At 46.6% G+C, this 18,231-nt stretch overlaps 2 protein-coding genes across 3 annotated transcripts; both read right to left on the bottom strand.

Moving 5' to 3' along the window:
• Positions 1–2,837: 2,837 nt before the first annotated feature.
• LOC129346052 (RNA-binding protein 3-like) lies at positions 2,838–6,430 on the bottom strand. Of its 2 annotated transcripts, none has more exons than XM_055003313.1 (7): positions 6,343–6,430; positions 4,938–5,056; positions 4,745–4,851; positions 4,188–4,293; positions 4,003–4,078; positions 3,855–3,922; positions 2,838–3,470 (listed from the first exon to the last, which is right to left on the bottom strand). In XM_055003313.1, exons 2-6 carry the CDS (start codon positions 5,038–5,040, stop codon positions 3,856–3,858), a joined length of 459 nt encoding a protein of 152 aa, XP_054859288.1. In that variant the 5' UTR covers positions 5,041–5,056; positions 6,343–6,430; the 3' UTR covers positions 2,838–3,470; position 3,855. The 2 variants fall into 2 exon arrangements, with proteins under 2 accessions (XP_054859288.1, XP_054859289.1); XM_055003314.1 differs by having other exon boundaries at positions 3,855–3,919.
• Positions 6,431–12,053: 5,623 nt separating this feature from the next.
• LOC129346516 (homeobox protein prophet of Pit-1-like) lies at positions 12,054–18,025 on the bottom strand. The gene is made up of 3 exons (XM_055003860.1): positions 17,947–18,025; positions 13,668–13,915; positions 12,054–12,413 (listed from the first exon to the last, which is right to left on the bottom strand). The coding sequence occupies exons 1-3, from the start codon at positions 18,023–18,025 to the stop codon at positions 12,054–12,056; spliced, it is 687 nt and encodes a 228-aa protein (XP_054859835.1).
• Positions 18,026–18,231: the final 206 nt, after the last annotated feature.

Raw genomic sequence — 18,231 nt, 5'->3', positions numbered from 1 at the left:
TTTTACACCCAGGTCTCCAACAAAACAAGCCCAGCTTATACATAAAATGAACACTTGGGGAAATTCTACCCTCTGGGACCACCAAAATGACCCAACAACCACCTATAATTATAACCAAGTTCAAAACAAAAGGTCTGCTCTTCTTCCAGTTTCACTTCAGTCAATTTTTAGACCAGTCAGTCTCTCTCAAACACTCCCGTCTCATAAGCACCGTGCCATTGGTTAACTTCTTGTTTGAGTTGTTTCATCAGTCCTGGCGATGAACAAAGCTACACCAACAAGTGGCAGCGATCTGAAAAGAAAGCAAAACGGCTATTTCAATGTATGAGTTCACAGCACCTGCTGATTTTGTAGAGAAAACCTTGACTGCACAACAGGCAGCTTGAAGGGCTTCTTGCCACCCCAACCACACAGCGATTACTTCCACATAAGTATTGCAACAAACCTGTTTAGGCAACTGAGCTGGTGTCTCCCCAAGTCTTCCTTCTGGTTTTAATGACCATGCCAGCAGCTACAAGCCACCCTGAAAAAGTTGTTGTAGTGAGTAGGCAGAGAAGTTACTGTGGATACATGAAGTTAAGAGAAGCACACCATGGTTGCGTGCATTGTAGATGCTCCTGAAGAAGTCTTCTTGGAAAAATCTGAATATATTCTTTCCTACTTGCACCATTGGTTTTTTGCTTTTTTATCTCCCCAGTCCTAGTCATTCTAATCACTAACCGAGGCAGGACAAGGACCACTTACTAGCTTCATCAGGGAGCTTCCAACTGATGGACTGTGTTGGGGGGATGGGGCATAACCATAGCTTTTGGTGCTTTACTGCCATCAATTCTTCTCAACCACAGTAAATCATTTAGTTTAGCTATGCTGCGCTTGTGCGCTTTGGGGTATTACTCCACTTGTGTCAAGCTCCCCTCCACCACAGGTTTTTTTTATGAACCCAATGACACAACCGCCATTAACCATTCTGCTTTTACACCTTGTTATACCAAGAGAAACACACTTACACCATAGCATGGATTCAGGATCTGGAGAAGCAGTTTCATTCCCATTCCAACACTTCACGGCAGGACAGAATAGCCACCACCTCTTCTCACCTGCCAAAAACAAGCCAGTGTCACTCACCCAAGTCCATGTGAATTGTTACTTCATTTTACAGATTATAGGTCTAACTGGATACTCCAGGGCTAGGTGATGCTGTTCACCTAGCCCTGAGGAGATTCCCCAAGTTAATATGGTCAATTTTTTTCCTCCCATATTTAGATCCTCATCCAAAACCACATACAATGGAAAAGTTGGCTTATCAAGTGGGAACAGAAGCCTCCCACACCCAGACCATAATGCATTGGGAGAAACCTTCCCCAAAGTCCAAGTTCTGCACAAGGCTCAATTATAAAGTCTTGGACGAGGCAGCAGGAAGGCAGCCAGATGAATCCAATTACTGTTTGGTCGATTGCCTTTCCCTCATTTTTGAAAGCAGAGTCAGTCACAGCAGCCAGCCAGGCCCTCCCCCCCCAGGATAAAATTGCAGATTCAGATCAAGTACTCCTGGGGTCCATGAAGACCCCAGGATTAGCCCGATAAGTTGGTCAAAAGCAGTAAGAACCAGTGGTTTGCTGTGGCCGTAAGAATGGAGCTCTGTGGGAGAGAAGATGCAGACACGAGCAAAAGAGTTACCTCGAAATACAGGACTATTTCCACAAATGAACTAGCCAAGAGCAGCTTTCGTCTCACATGGATCGCACTGAAGGAGGCACAACACACTTCGAGGGTCTCCAAGGACACTGGCTTCCACACGCTAGCAGAGAATTCTCACAGTGTAAGAACAGGACAGAGCTAACTACAGGTAGGCCTATCTAGGCACCAACATCAGTTCCGCCTCAACCCTGAAGAAGCCTCAAGTCCCCAGATTGCGAGAGCTTTTTTCTCCTACCAGCTCATCTGACAAAGCTGAGCATCACCAAACCAAGTAGGATATGCTATCCAACTTGAGAGAGCATTTATATAAACCAAGAGGCATCTTCCTTTCTAGGTTCTCCTCCCTAGCAACAGCAATACAACAGTATTACAATTGCAGCAAGGGACACTAACCCTTGTAACTATAACCAGGCTCATTTGTAGGTTGAAGCCGTAAGAGCTCTAGTAGTAGTATGATACAGCACAGGGTGTTTCACCGCTGTACATGTTTGTGCTTAACACCCCACTTCTTATTCCCTCTGTAATACCAACGCCCAAGCCAGAAATAGTGATGCACTTTCAAAACTCAAGCCAGTTAAATTCACTATTTGAAGGCTAAACTCAAGATCTTCAGACACCAATGTCTTGAGGAACGTCTCTGGGATCAATGTTTGCAACACAACCTCCACCACCACAATTGTTTCAGCCACTACCCACTTAAGAGAGGAAACCAACTCAATTCCCAAGGACAGCACTGTAGTGTAGATAAGTAGCCAAACATTCTAGGGAATCAAATGTTGGCAAATGCACACTGGGTGTCATCTCTGATCGTATCCATTTGGAATTCAGGAGTGATTTGATACAAGGTTATTCAAATACAATAGAATCATCAACATGAATCTATAGAGTATGCCGTGCTACAATATCTGCTAATTAATCAGTTTGAGGAGCAGGCAGAAATTCCCATTTGTTGTGCCTCGTGTTGCAGTTTTATGATTTTCATTCTCATCAGTTTTTTCAGGCTTTAGTGTCTATCAACCTCATTACTTGGTAACCAACCCTGAGCATTCTCCAAATGAGATGCAACACTTTTGCTTACTTGTCACTAAGCTATCTAAGTTGTGCGGTGCAATGTGATGTCAAACGTCACGAGCAGAGAATTGTTTCAGATGGGATTTTAATGGGCTTCGTAAAGCCAAAAACTCAATACAGGAACTTCCTTATCCACTTCAAATACAATGTCAATGGAATTATGCACGTTTCTTCCAGTAAAAAAAGGACAATATAAACAAACATTTTCAAGAACCTCTCAAAGCATCTGAGTCCTATGTTCACTATACAGTCAAATAGATTTACGATCAATGTGAACCATTAACTCTTTCAGTAACACCAAGGTGGCTTTGACTTTGTCACCCTCCCTTGCTGTGCTAAGAGTTGAGCTACAAAAAGTGCATTGCACTTTCCAAAAGTAAATTTTGCCCAGCTTCCAGTTTAGTATAAGCTAAGTTTTAAGGCCCCATTTAAGTGAAGTTAAAAGAAAACCTTGGATTGAGAAGTACAAATAAAACCAGATTTCAAAAATGCTTTAAAACCACTCTTGAAAAAAGAAACTCTTGAGCAAAGTCTAAACAGGCCATCTTGTTGAGGAAGCTTTCAGGCTACATGTGACAAAAAGCTATATAGGGGAAGATACAAGTAGGTAACTAAAGATTCAGCGAAGCTCCAAAAATCTTTATAAATACGGCCATTGGAAGGACGATCTTGATTCAGGAAGGATTTTTACTCGGTGTGAGCTGAGGACAAGAAGCAGGTACAATCATAAAGGCACAAGCATACGGACATGTTTGCAGCATTTTCACCACTCCTAGACTTTTTAGATTAGTGAGGCTAGGAATCTCAAGGCCCTCCCCCAGTTAGCACTTCACAGCTGGGCTGTACAATTCGAAGTTAACAGTTCTTAAGGTCCAACATGCATTTAAGTAATGAATCAGTAATCTGAATTGATGCCTGCAATGTTTAGATTGAGTCAAAGGCGGATGCTTGAAAACGATCTTTGAATCTAACAACTCGGTAGTAAGCTATTGCTACAGCCACTACCTAGTGCAAGTTGGAACACTGCAACTTAAGGGTGTCTCGACAAGTAGGACGTTTTCAATCCCTTTCCAAGAGCTACCTACCTCAGTTGTCATAGCTGTCTCTGTAAGAGCCTCCTGAAGAGTAGCGGTCATTATAGCCTCCCTGACTTCTGAAAACAAAGCATTTGTATTTTGTACCTGCTCACTGAAAATTAAAAATCTTTGAAGCAGAACTCATGATCACAATTACCTGCTATAATCCCGGGACCCGCCGTAACCTCCACTTCTGTTGTCATAGCGACCACCATAGCTTCTGTCTCCACCACCTACAGTGAGAAAAAGATGGTTTGTTCGGTGAGCAGCCATCCATGAACCAACCCTTCCCTCAATTAATCTAGAATAAGTCAACAATTGCCACCATCTCCTGATACTCACCTCTGGAATAGCCACGACCTCGCCCCCTTCCACCAAAATAGCCACCCCGGGATCCACGTGAAGATTTCCCTGCGTGGTCAACTCTGATCTGGCGCCCATCTACAGACTAATCACACACACACACACACAGTGTTTTAATGAGCATCGTAAGATAGCTGCGAGCAAGCCTCCCACCATCTTCATTTGCAATAGGACAGGGCAATAGCACAAGGGTAAGAATTAATAGTTAACTTTTGATTGTTTTGTCTATGTCATTACTTAGCTGATCAACTATTATCTGCATGAGGTGTTTGAGAACACAGTAGTTTAAAAAAAGCCCAGAAAGCCCAGCAACCATGCATGGTAGCATCTCTGCTAACCATTCCTTCCATTAGGATAAACACTAAGTTTATTAGCTGAGAAAGGGTGTTTGGGAAATACCTTGCTCAACAGGGTACATTTCTGTCCTTTCTAAAGCTGATCGGATTAACCAGCTCTACCATAAATGCTTTATCATGTGTTATCAGACTGTCTCAAGATTTTAAGACAGCAACAATCTGAAATTATTCTGTCTTCACCTCTCCATTCATGGCTCTCATGGCATCTGACGCATGCTCAGGATTGGCAAAGGTGATAAAACCAAACCCTCTTGATCTCTGGGTTTCTTTGTCCTTGATCACGACAACTAGAAACACAAGAGAGGAAGTTCAGTTTAGAAAGTGAGAACCTTAACATTCTTCAGATTCACACCAAATAGTTTACTATCCCTACCTTCAGAAATAGGACCAAAAGAGCTAAAATGCTGCTCCAGAGCTTGCTCATCAGTGTCAAAGTTCAGCCCCCCAACAAACAGCTTTCCTTCTTCAGATGACATGATGGCAAAAAGGTATCTACAGAAAGGTAAAAAAAAAACAAGTTATGAACCAGAAGTAGGAGGCAAGTAAGCATAAAGAAAAATCAAGCACTCATACCTATGGGGATAGGTATCAGCCACTCAAGGAGCAAAGCTCAGCCTATTGGCCCAGACAAAGCTGGAACAACTCTATGTTATGCCTCTATGTAAGTTGAAGGTAGCTTGTGTACTGGGTTGGGCTTTTAGGAAACGCCATCCCTTCAATCATGAAAGAGTTAAGCTGATGTTTGTGTTTAGCTACTTTGCATAGAACCAATTAAGTGTCGAGTAAAATCTTCCCGCCAAAAAGGAGGTGGTGGTATTCTCAATGAGGTGACCCTAAGACTGACTATTGGAATGGGCGTTGTTTTCTATCCATGTACCCTTTCACCCTAATTTTGCAGTAAGTTCTTTCGTAGAACCTAAACACACACGTGTCTGTGCTTATTATTGTCTGTTGAGTATTGTTTTTCATTCTGCTACCATTTTATAAGACAGGCTCAAACCTCCTCTCACCACACAATTCACGGTCCATAGGCCAGTCCTTCTCAACCTAACCTACCTCACAGGCTTGTTGCGAAGACTCAGCTCTAGGAAAGGGATAAACCGTACTAAATAATCAAAAGTGTCTCACTGAACGTGAGTTGCACGGCCCAAACCCTCTGTAGAATTTCCCTTTTATTTTTCGTCATCGGGCGCGTTAGTCCAATGGTTCTCCAGACAGGGAAGTTTTATTAGGCCTCACTTCCCGCAGCGTCGAAGCGACCGCGGGTGGAGCGAGGAAGAGTCAAAAGGGCGGGAAGAGGCGCTCTCGCCCTCAGAGAATCCCGCCCGAGCCCACGGGCGAGGCCGCCCCCATTTCCCCGCCTCGAGCGCCATCTTGTTCACCCCGAGCTCTCAGCGCAGGAGCGTCTGGAGAGCCGAAGATGGCGGCCGAGGCGCTTCCCGCCAAGCCCGAGGCGGCGGCCGGGCCTCTTTCGCTCTCGCTCCGCGCCTTCGACGCCGCCGCGCGCCCCCTTCCCTCCTCCACTCGACTTAACACAATCGCCGCGCTAGGCCGCATGCGCACGACCGTTAGCGGCCTCGAGGCGGCCTAACGCGCGTGCGCTCTCGGGCCCCGCACTGGGCCACCCACACCCCTCCTCGCTCTTTATCTGACGACGTCACTGGGTACTAACGGCCGCTGCCACCGAGACCGAAGGCTTAGCCACCCTTTTCTTCTACCTATTCTGGTGGGGGTAGGGGTTGGGGAGAGGGTCCCACTTCGCTTCCTTCATAACTCACCGAGTCACACTTCCCGGGCTGGAGCTGCTGAAAATGCGGGCCGACGGAGCGCGCGCGCGACGCTTTTATAGGGGCCCGCCCACCAAGGGCGGTCACGTGACTACCTCTTCGGCTTTCGAGTTTGATTTACCGACTACGCATGCGCTAAGGGAGAGGAAGCCGCGCTTGGGACGGGAGGGAGGGGCTTGTCTGCGTGGGCGTGAGGGAGGGGGAAGAGAGAATAACATCCGGGCATTAGCTCAACTTTCTCCCTCCAAAGACTTCCGAGGTCTTGATTGGCTGCGCGTCCACCGTGTTTAAAAAGAGCTCCATGCAGCAGTTACTTCCGGTTCCTATTAGAATTCTCCACGTGGGAAGCAAGGGGAAGTAGTAGCAATATATTCAAAATGATGATGAAGATGATGATGATAAACAACTGGTCAGTTCAGAGCCTCGTTTCGTTGCAGTACTTTGAAATAACCATGCATTGTAATCCCCTCCCCCAATTCTTTTGCTTCATGGAGAGGGTTCCCAACTCCAGCTTGGGAAATTCCTGGAGATTTTGGGGTGGAACTTGGGAAGGATGAAATTGTGAAAGGTTTGGGGATAGGAGGGAGCTCAATGGGGTGTGATGCCCTAGAGTCCACCCTCAAAAGTAGCTGTTTCCTCCAGGGGAAGTGGTCTCTGGCGTGGAGATCAGTTGTGATTTCAGGAGACTTCTAGCCCTAAGGTTGCCAGCTCCAGGTTGGGAAATTCCCGGAGAATTTGGGGATGGCGGTTAGAGAGGGCAGGGTTTGAGGAGGAGAGGAACCTCAGTGGGATGTAATGCCACACATTCCATTCTCTAAAGCAGCTGAAGATCAGTTGTAATTCTGGGAGATTTCCAGGCCCCATCTGGAGGATGGCAACCATTCTGGAGGAGGCTGATCCCTCGCTTGCTGATAGAAAAGATCTTGGCTGGAGGAGGAGTTTGAGAAGACGAAGTTTGTAGGATGAAGAGCATGGAAAAAGGAGAAAATTAAACGAGGGTGTTTCGTTTCTAAGCTAGTCTTTTAGAAACGAGCGCCTCTGGCTTCTACCGACTGTCAGGAGGAAAAGTGGAGTTTTGCCTCTTGTTCAGATTAAGTGATTTGCCTGAGTAGTGTGTGGGTGTGTAGGGAGGGGCTGTAAATACAAGGAGGATTAGAAAAGCAAGAGAAGGGTGTCCGCAATCTGACAGTCTTCTCCCTATCCTATGCCTGCCCTGCAGAGGTGTGTGTGTGTAAAGTGCCATCAAGTCACAACTGGCCTATGGCGACCCCTGCTGGGGCTTTCAACGCACATGAGAAGCGGAGGTGGTTTGCTAGCGCCTTCCTCCTGCAGAGGAGATAAAAAGCTTTCAAACACTTCACCTCAAGTCAGACGCAGAGAGCCTGGCGATTGTTCCAGAAATCATCTCGATTCCTTTGCTACTCTCCCAGAACCTTGGCCTCTTTACAGGCAACCCTCCAACAGGGAAAGAAGCCAGGACAACCGCCCTCAGTCATCTGTTAAGCCTACATCATATTTTGCTGAGCTTCTTTAAGGTGGGGTTGTCCAGTACGTTTGATCTGGCCTGGCTCTGGCACCCTTGCAAAACTACTCGTCAGACAGGACCTGTTCTTGTGCAGATTGAAATGGCGTTGCCAACTGATCTGCAGAGATTAGTTTCCCCGGGAAGAAATGGCTGCTTTGGAGGGTGGACTCGATGGCATTATGTCCCTCCCCCAAACCCTGCCCTCTATGGGCTCTACCCCCAAATCTCCAAGAAATTCCCAAACCCGAATTGGCAACTGTGGCCAACTTTCAGGGCACAGAAACAAGAGAGTTGGCAACCCAGCATGTTTTTTTCAACTCTGATCTGTAACTGTGTGGACTGGGCCACAGTTGTGTCTTTATTTGGTTAGAGTTTGAATTTGGTTTTCACCCCCACTGCTTGCTCCTCAGCTGTCTTCAGAATGGAACCTACACTGTGGGTGGGGAGGGTTGCCAACTCCCTCCCTCCGGTAAGCTCCTGTGCTTTTGCAGGCTATCGTGATAAACTATGGGGAGTCGGGCAGAGCCATCCAAATCAGTGCATGTCCTTGAGCGGGATGGTGCTGGAGCTGTGTTGCAATGAATGAGCCACCTTAGGAGGAGCGGGGAGGCTGCAGTTTGCATAGCTTTAATTCTTCCAAGGGGGAAGGGCAGCCTTCTCAGCCTGCACACTCCCAAGACATTCCTGCTGGTGTCTCATAAGCTGTCCAGCCTGTGGACACACGGGAAAGGCTGCAGCAGGGCGATGGCGCAGGGGGACTCGCCAGCCTAAGCAATTGGTATTTGGGCCTGCCAATCAGCACGAACAACCGTTCCCAAGTGATTGATATTTTGTTTTTTTCTCTTTGTAAAGGTTCTTTTTAGTGCTTTAGTCAGGCATATTGTAATTTTAACAAATATATTGTACTAGCAACAAAGCCCGTTGTGGCAAAAAATACAACGGGGTCTAGAAAGGGCAAGGGGGCTGGGCCCGCCGTTGCTGCCTCCCCTGCGCCCCGATCCCAGCCGGGGGAGGGCTGGGCGGACAGGCTGGGCGTGGATGCCTCCCCCGGGGACCCAATTCTAGTCAGGGGAGGGCAGGGCAGCTGGGCTGGGCTGGGCTGTCGCTCAGAAAGGTGGGAAATGGGGGGGAGGAGAGTTTATCAGCAGCATCCTTCCTGACACACTGATGCCACTGCCCATGTGCCTGGAAGTGATGTCAGTGTGTTGCCAGGGGAAAGTGATGTCAGTGTGTTGCCAGGGGGATGTTGGGGATGTTTGGTATTTGGGCAAAAACTCAATGGTTAACCATAGAGTTTTGTCCAAATACCAGAGCATCCCCCAGTGACACACTGATGTAATTTCTGGGTGAATAGGGAGTGACATCAGTGTGTCACCAGTGATGTAATGCTGTTTCTGGTGAGCGCCCCCCCCCGGTAAGTCCCCTCAACTTCCTGTTGGTTGCCAGGGGGACCTGGCAACCCTACCCACTCAGTCCTGATGTACCTACACAGCAGAATGTGGTGGTGGAATCTTGAGATGGTAGAAATGGCTATACCATTTCACACTGTAGGTGGAGAAAGTCACATTTTCAGTGCTCTCCCTGTAAAAATCTCCTGCAAATTAAAAATCAGCACATCCGAGTGCTGTGTTAGTTTTCCATACACAGGGAATAATTAACATACAGGAGTTTTGAAAAGATAATCCCTCTCTTGCAAACTAAAGTGGTAAAGTCCATTCTGCCATCTCAGCACTGCCGTATCAACACATGTGAGGTCAGAACTCTGAGACCAGTTCTGTTGGCAGGACACATCTGGTGCATAAGTACTTTGTATCGTGTGAATCAGCCCTCAGGCTCTTCCAAAGCAAATAGAGACCTAAGCTGTGAGTGCAGCAGAACGAGGAGATAACGCAGGGGCAAAATGCCAGGGTTGTAGAATGACCTTTTATCATTTCATGTTGCAGGGGAGATATTACATTTTTCATAGTTCCCCTACATTAATACTAGCACTGCATGCAAAAAGCTAGGCTGGACACTTAATAATAATAATAATATTCAATTTATATACCGCCCTTCAGGATGACTTAACACTCAGAGGGAGAGCTCCTCGAAGCTGTGACTGACCCAAGGTGACCGAGCTGTCTTCAAGAAGTAGGGAATCAAAGCTGGTTCTCCAGATGAGAATCCTGCGCTCTTAACCACTACACCAAACTGGCTCTTTTTGATCTGGTAATTTTTTTTTTATTCACACAAGTTTGTACATGATCGAGGATTATCAAATTATATCCCTGCTTGCAGTCCGAAGTGGTATAGCACTTCCTGTGTAGGTAGAGTGCCATCAAGTCACAGCCAACTTATGGGTGACCCTCATAGAGTTTTCAAGGTGACAGATGTTCAGAGGTGGTTTGCCATTGCCTGAATGTGTAGCAACTAGGGTTGCCTGGGAGGTCTCCAACCACCACCTGGAGGCTGGCAACCCTAGACTTCCTTTGATGGTCTCCCATCCAAGTACAAACTGAGCCCAACCTGCTTCATTTCTGGGATCTGGAGTTCGAGCTAGCTTGGGCCATCCAGGTCAGACAGCACATTTTACCACCTCAGAATTCTACATGTTTGAATCAAGGTTGAAGTTGTGTGGGTTGAAGGTAAATCTCAATAGGCCCAGCCAACACCATGCATAAAATGAAATCATCTGAAAAATGCAGGGGCTCCGTGGCAGATAGGTTATTGAAAAAGAATTCTCACAGTAGAAGACTGGCAAACCATCAGTTTAGAGAACAGAGTATCCCTTCAAAATAAGGGTCTCAAACATGTTACACTAATATATCTAGAAACCTAGCCCTCTCATAGGAAGTTCTGAGGATTCCTTGAATACTAAATGGTTCTTGGATTTCCACTTAATCTAGCAATATCCCAGTAATGACTATACTTTTTGTTCTGCATGTCTCTAGCTAGAGACTCAGTTTAATGTCTGTGAGGTTATCTATTGCCCACTCTCAAACATGGTTCCAAATTCGCTGAAGTATCATTGAGGCTCACTTCAGACAGAACACATAACCATGCTTTATTTTAACTACAGCTTGTTCGTGAAATGAACAGAGAACTAATACTAGTTTAATTCCCTTCACACTTGGTAGGCATCTCTATAGCCAGGGAGTGTGAGGGAGGCACCAGGGTTAAACCAGGATGTCTGTGTTCATACATCACATGGACTGATAGCTGAAACTAAGGGCATATCTACACATTTCGAAGTCCTTGTATTCATTGGAGAACAACACAAGGACATTGTATCACACATGCAATGGAAGGTTTCTGCCTCTCTTTCTCACACACACACTCACTCACTCACTCTGCTCTCACACACACCGGGAGAAGTAACTTTAGCCTCTTCCCCATCGTGTATGTTTTGACTCCATTGTTAAAACCATGTTACTTACCTACTTTGGCCATAAGTGGAAAAGAGTTGGTGTTGTGTGCGGGATGATGGAAATTCCCATTGCAAAGTCATTGTGTTGTTCCCCAGTGAACACGAGGACTTTGTAATGTGTAGATGGACTCTAACTGTGGTTAATAAGCCAACTTCAAACCAAGGTTTCAGATCCTGGGTTTGACATACTTAAATTATAGTTAGTAAGTAGAGTACTCTGTGTTCTGATAATGACACCAACCATAATTAGTTTTATTAAACCATGATTTTGTGTTTTATCTGAAGTAAGCCAGTACAGCTGTTTCTTAGCTTTTCCAAAACTAGAATACATCTGAACTAGAATACTGGAGCTTGCCGATTCTTCAGGAGCTCTGTCCCTGCAGTGGCTGAACATCCTTATCATAGAGACCGTCGCTCTTCGGAAAAGGAGGGTCGAGTCTGTACAGCATCATTGATAGAATAAACAAGAAAACGGTCTATATCTTTGGGCATCTCCTCACCCCATCCTAGGGTTGCCAACTCCGGGTTGGGAAATGCCTGGAGGTTTTAGGGGTGGGGCCTGGGGAGGGCGGGGTTTGGGGAGGGGAGGAATCTTACAAGCAAATAATGCCTTCAAATCTACTCTCCAAAGCAGCCTTTTTCTCCAGGGGAACTAATATCTTGTCTGGAGATCAGTTGCAATTCTGGACGATGTACCGGTCCCACCTGGATGTTGGCAACCCCACTCGCCCAGCATCGTTTGATCCTGTCTATCCCCTGTTGCCAAAGTGCTCAGTTCCAGTGGGTGCTGGGATCAAGACTCAGCGAAATCACAGAAGGCGGTGGAGCAGTTGAAGGAGAACCCATGGCACACAAGGGGCTGTACCAGCTTTCGTGAGTGCGAGAGGCTTGAGAGTGGTGAGAGACAGGACAGGGAAATTGGGCAGAGGCGGTTGAGAGGGGTGGAGGCGGCAGAGTGTAGGTGGCAGGGAAGCGGGGCAGGTGATGATTTGGAGCAAGAGTGGGAGGATACTGGTGCTGTCGCGGCGGCGGTGTGGGCATTGGGCAGACAGACAGGATGCCGGAGGTGCCTGGTTTGAGTAAGGCCCGTTCCTGCTTTCGTTGTTTTGCCCGCCGGTTCTGGAACCAAACCTGTGAAAGGAACGAGAAGAGAAAAATACTCTGTGGATTTTATTACCAAGGCACGTGTGCTCAGCGTCTTTGGGGTCCCTAACGTTCCTGATCCTGCAGGAACACTTGGAATTCCAAGAAAGGGTTTTGTGCGATTTGTACAATAGGTTTTGTGCGACTGCAAGGTGACAGCAGACTTACTAACTTCTCAGGGCTGTATTATTCGTAAGGCAGACTAGGCCGAAGCCTAGGTCAGGGCCATGTTATTCATAAGGCCGACTAGTCCGAAGCCTAGGTCAGGGCCGTATTATTCATAAGGCCGACTAGGCCAAAGCCTAGGTCAGGGTCATATTATTCATAAGGCTGACTAGGTCGAAGCCTAGGTCAGGGCCGTATTATTCATAAGGCTGACTAGGCCGAAGCCTAGGTCAGGGCCATGTTATTTATAAGGCCGACTAGGCCGAAGCCTAGGTCAGGGCCGTATTATTCATAAGGCCGACTAGGCCGAAGCCTAGGTCAGGGCCGTATTATTCATAAGGCTGACTAGGCCGAAACCTAGGTCAGGGCTGTATTATTCATAAGGCTGACTAGGCCGAAGCCTAGGTCAGGGCTGTATTATTCATAAGGCTGACTAGGCCGAAGCCTACGGGCTGAGGCACTGTTACCTGCGTCCTAGGGCTCCAACGGATAAAGGCACTTTACACTCTGTGCTATACCAATACGTGTCCATATATTTATCCATATATATATACTCTCCTAAGTATATATGAATAGAATTCTTCAGGAGACCCTCAAAATGGATATAGGGCTATGCACTGTGGTCTAAGACCTACCGTACCAGGTACAGTTGCCAGCTCCTGGTTGGGAAATTCCTGGAGATTTAGAGGGTGGAGCCTGGAGAGGGCGGGGTTTGGGGAGGGGAGGGACTTCAGCTGGCTATACTGCCATAGGGTCCACCTTCCAAGGCTGCCATTTTCTCCAGGGGAACTGATCCCTGTCACCTGGAGAGCAGTTGTAATTCCGGGGGATCTCCAGCCACCACCTGGGGCTGGCAACTCTAGTACCAGGGTCAGGCTGTCAGCTGTAGTGGGGTGAAAGACTGAAGTGCTGGAGGGGGCCCGAAATAACCGAAAGCCTAGGGGCTCGGCCATGGGTTAATATGGCCCTGCAGCCTCTGCTGCGTCTCTGGACATGGAACAAACGTGGGACAGCCTCTTCAATCTCCCTGTTCTACTTCTTATGTGCAGCATTCCCGAAACCGGAGATCTCTAGTACCTGAATGCGAGCCTCGTTGAGTTTGGTAGCCCTGGCCAGCTCCTCTCGGCAGTAGATATCCGGATAGTGATTTTTGGCAAAAGCTGCCTCCAGCTGGTCGAGCTGCTCCTGGCTGAAAGTAGTCCGGTGACGTCGACGGGTGGGGGTGACCGCTGCGTGTAAGGAGGAGGGGGCCGCAGGGGAGATTAGTGAACCCCCTGCCAGCCCAGGAACACCAGGGAACTTCCGGTAGAGGGACACTTCAACGTCTGAAAAAAACGTAAGAGGGTCTCCTGATATTCTGGCCCTGGTTCAAATCCTTGAGATTTTGGCCATCTCTGCCAATACCCCAGCTCCCCTAGCAATCTTGCACCACTGTTTTGTTCAGGGCTGCCTAAACTGAGTGTTATGAAATAATGGTTTAATCCTCTTTCTTATTTGTGGTGGAGAGTGCCCTCAAGTCATAGTTGACTTATGGCGACCCCTGCTGGGGTTTCCAAGGCAAGAGACTAACAGAGGTGGTTGGCCATTGCCTGCCTCTGCAACCCTGGTCTTCTTTGGGGGGTCTCCCATCCAATTACTAAAGGCCGACCCTGCTTAGCTTCTGAGATCTGATGAGATCAGGCTCACCTGGGCTATCCTGGTCAGGGCTCTCTTTTATTTAAATCATGCAAATTAAGCAAGGTTGCATATATGTGTGTTAATTTATTATAATATATTCTTTTCTGTTCACAAATTTTTAAAATTTTACTTCATTTACACCCTGCCTTTCTCCCCAGTGGGACCCAAAGCGGCTTACATCATTCTCCATGCTTCCATTTTTTCCTTACAACAGACCCTGCAAGGTAGGTTAGGCTGAGAGTGTGTGACAGGAGAGCTTCCATGGCAGAGCTGTGCTACCCTGCGAGCTTCCATGGCAGAGCTGGAAGTTGAACCTTGGTCTCCCCTATCCTAGTCCATCACTCTACCCGTTAAACTATACTGTCTGTTGGCATGGCTCTTACGCCTTGCTTCCTTTCTCTTGCAATTGCTTTTTTAAATCCCTTCCCACATTTGGACTTTTCACTAGCCATTGTCCACAAATAGTCGATACTTGATTCACAGCTGTAAGGGTGAGAAAGTTGCTTTTATTAAAAAAAACCAGTTTCTTAGACGGTTGAATTCTATCCCTGGTATAAGATGTTACACTTGCACGGCATGGGCACAGAATGTGCATAGCTGTGGTTCTCTGTTTCTATTATAACTACAAAATTTTGTTGTAGCTGTCAAATTTTAAAGTGCAGAAGGTACTCAAGGCTACCCGGGAAGAGAATTTGGAAACTGCAGCTAGCGCAGAACACTGCTGCTCGGAGCCAGTTATCAGGAATATGTGAGCCTGATCTTGCAGCAACAACACCGGCTACCAATCTATTCCTGAGCCCGGTTCAAGGTATTGATTTTATCCTTTAAAGCCGTATATGGCCTGGAACCAGGCTACCAGAAGGAGCCTCTTCTCCCGTATATTCATGCCTATTAGTTAAGATCCCAGGGAGAGGCCTCCCTGACTGTGCCATCAACCAAAGAAGCTCAGTTGGTGGGTATAGGGGAGATGGCCTTTTTGGTGGCGGTCCCATGATGGGGTGGGGGGGCCTGGGGGGGCCCTCTCCCCAGGAAGGTGTGCCTGGGCTCTATGGTTTCTATCTTCAGGAGGCAGCTTTTATTTAAGATGGCTTTTGCTTAGCCCCTTTTAATGAATTTTGACTGTGTTTTAAATCTGTGTTTTACATTGTTTTTTATATTTATGTTTCTATGTTATATTGTAAGCTCCTCTGGTGGAAAAGCAGCGAATAAATTTTTAAATGAATGAATGAATGAACCCCTTCTCCCTTAGACTTCGCCACTATGATGCTTTACATATTATCTGTTGCTTTAAATATGTGCTCCTATGTGCTACCTGTGCTTCATGTTGTCTAATGTCAGCCCTAGAATTGCTTATGTTCTGTTTCAGCATTTCTTCTACTCTGTACTAGATTCTTACTAATGTAAACTTGTGTTTATTTACCGTATGGCATTGTTTATGGAAATGTCCTTGATCTTGAGTGTACTAATCTCACATTGTGTAATGCGCCTTGAGTCATCATCATCATCATCATCATCATCATCATCATCATCATCATCATCATCATTTTTATTACAGTACCAAGACCAATATACAAAAATTAAGTTACCAAACCACTTATCAATAAAAAGAAAAACCATCAGTTTTTGAAAAACGTTTAAAATACATTTCATGCTGTTTAAAAATTAATGTACAGAATCTGGCTGCTTGCCATGTGATCATGTGTTTTTTATTGACTAAGAGCGACGAGAGCTTTGCCTTATTTGTAGTTATATGTCTGGGAATCCTATCTAATAGTGGAGTAATAATTTTTAAACGAACCTCTCCATAAAATGGGCAACTGAAGAACATGTGCTCTGCAGACTCTACGTCTCCCAAAGGGCATAGACATAGCCTTTCTGCATAGGAGATTTTGTTGTACCTACCCTCAACAACCACTGATGGAAAAGCAGAACACCTGGCCAAAGAAAATGCCCTTCTGAAATTATTTACTTCCACAGAGGCCAGATACTTGGCTGCGCCTTGAGTCTCAGTGAGAAAGGTGGACTATAAATGACATGACATAAATAAATAAAAATAAACTGGGCACCAGGAAACCATTGGAAGACCCCACGGGCACCATGTTGGGGATCACTGCTATAGTGAGACGATGGTGTATTATCAAATGAGGTGTGGATGCAGCCTTGGAGAGGAGGGGAAAGGGGCTGCTACTGGGGAGACCACTGAAGACAGCACACAGTTGACACATCCCCCTTCCACGAACAATACAACGCAGCGGTAAAAAGAGCTCCAACCCAAGACCTCAGAATGCTGCTGGTGGTCAGACTGCACGAGGGACCAACGGCCAGCAAAAGATGGCTTCATATTTTTTTTTGCCTGGGGCAGCAAACTAGCATGAGCCAGATGTGGAATTCTGATCCCAGTGGCTGCCTGCTGAGAGGATCTCAGACTTTATACTTATCCGGGTCACTTGGCTGATGAGTTGGTAGCTGCAAGACCCGCCTTGCAATTTCCCGTCTATTAATATGACTTTAAAGTAGCAGATGGCAGCACCAGGTAGGTGAACTTTTTTTTTCTCCCGTCCCGATAATTAAGCACCACAAAGGTAACTTTTTGTCTCCCTGCCCCATTCCTTCCTGCAATCCCTAGGATTAACTTTGGGGAACATGATGCTTCGGCCCCCACCCCTTGGGAGAACCTGAGATCGTGAGAGCGAGGGGCACACAATGGGCCAGCCGGGAAAACTAATTAATTTGGGACCCTAATGTGCGGGAACTTGAGCCCCCGAGATCGGAGCCAAACAACTGTCTCATTAACACGTGTGCATCCCTGATGTTTGGGGACAGCCTGACCGGGGTGGGGATTACTGGTCCCTTTTGCCTGTTTCGATCTTCCAGTACTTAGCGATATTTTCTAGCTTCTTAGAGGTTCTCATATGGAAACAAAATTTCCCATTGCGTCCTAAGGAGCTCCTAGCCAAGCCTGCATTGACAAAGGTCAGCGATGTGGATTTTATGTGAGTCCCTGATTAGATTTCCTTCCTCTTTTACATCTAGGAAAAACCCCTTCCAGGAAACATTGAGAGATTCCTAGTATTATAAGCATTGCTTCCCATATCTGTAGCAAGTTGATTTAAGGAACGGGGAGAATGAAGTTGGGATATAGGGATGCAGGAGGTACCGCCTGCTGGTCGGTCCATGGAATTTTCTTTGTGAGCAAGTGAGCACTTTGCTTGTGAACAGCAGTGGAAAGGACAGATAAGAGTGGAAGATAAAAAGCCATAGGCAATACCCGCTGGTCCCCTCTCAGATCTACATACACAATTATCTACCTGGCTTCTTTCTGAGGCACAACAACAAAGATAATATAATTTTTTAAAAAGTAAACTCATGCATAATAACAGAGAGAAACCAAAAATTAATCCCAGCGGTTAGAAACTAGCCTAAACAAGAAAATCTTACAATGTTTTCAGAAGGCTTTGATGGACCTCTAACCACTAGATACCATGTCCCTCTTAGAGCAGGAAACAGATCTCGGATATGCTGCTACACTGAAACCCGAAATACTGCAGCACATTCTTTGTGGCTGTTTTTGCCACATTGAGCAATCTCTTCCTCTCCTCAAATGTTCTGGTCAACTTAATTGCTCTTTTGTATAGATGCCCTCTGGGTGACCCTTGTCTGTGTGCAGATCAGAACTTACCAGCTGTGGAGCTGACGGTCTCCGGGTATGTCTCGGTGAACCCCGTGGTCTTCTTCTTGCTTGCTCGTCCCCCCTCCATTTCTCTTGATCCCTACCGTACTTCCACCCCAAACTTTTAAGCCTGCTGTGACGTCAGTGTTTTCTCCTGGGTGTGTATGTATGTGTGTGGGGGGGTGCATCTTTGCCAGTCACCTCCCACCAGCCAGCCTCCTATGGCTGAGATGGACAGCAAGAGGGAGGGTCAGACCAGAGGAAAGTGGGAGACGCTACAGAGGGTGAGGAGGT

Source organism: Eublepharis macularius, chromosome 19 (genome assembly GCF_028583425.1).
Source record: "Eublepharis macularius isolate TG4126 chromosome 19, MPM_Emac_v1.0, whole genome shotgun sequence".
NCBI classification, from domain to species: Eukaryota; Metazoa; Chordata; class Lepidosauria; order Squamata; family Eublepharidae; genus Eublepharis; species Eublepharis macularius.
The sequence above is the reverse complement of the archived record's forward strand: the minus strand, read 5'-3'. Positions and strand labels throughout refer to the sequence as shown.

Coding starts and splice junctions, on each gene's coding strand:
- LOC129346052 (XM_055003313.1), bottom strand. CDS start 5,040: ATGTCATCTGAAGAAGGAAAGCTGTTTGTTGGGGGGCTGAACTTTGAC. Junction 4,294..4,744: donor TGAGAGCCATGAATGGAGAG/GTGAAGACAGAA, acceptor GTGTGTGATTAG/TCTGTAGATGGGCGCCAGAT. Junction 3,923..4,002: donor GGGTCCCGGGATTATAGCAG/GTAATTGTGATC, acceptor CTTTGTTTTCAG/AAGTCAGGGAGGCTATAATG.
- LOC129346516 (XM_055003860.1), bottom strand. CDS start 18,025: ATGGAGGGGGGACGAGCAAGCAAGAAGAAGACCACGGGGTTCACCGAG. Junction 13,916..17,946: donor GACCGTCAGCTCCACAGCTG/GTAAGTTCTGAT, acceptor CGTTTTTTTCAG/ACGTTGAAGTGTCCCTCTAC. Junction 12,414..13,667: donor TCAACGAGGCTCGCATTCAG/GTACTAGAGATC, acceptor TTCCTTTCACAG/GTTTGGTTCCAGAACCGGCG.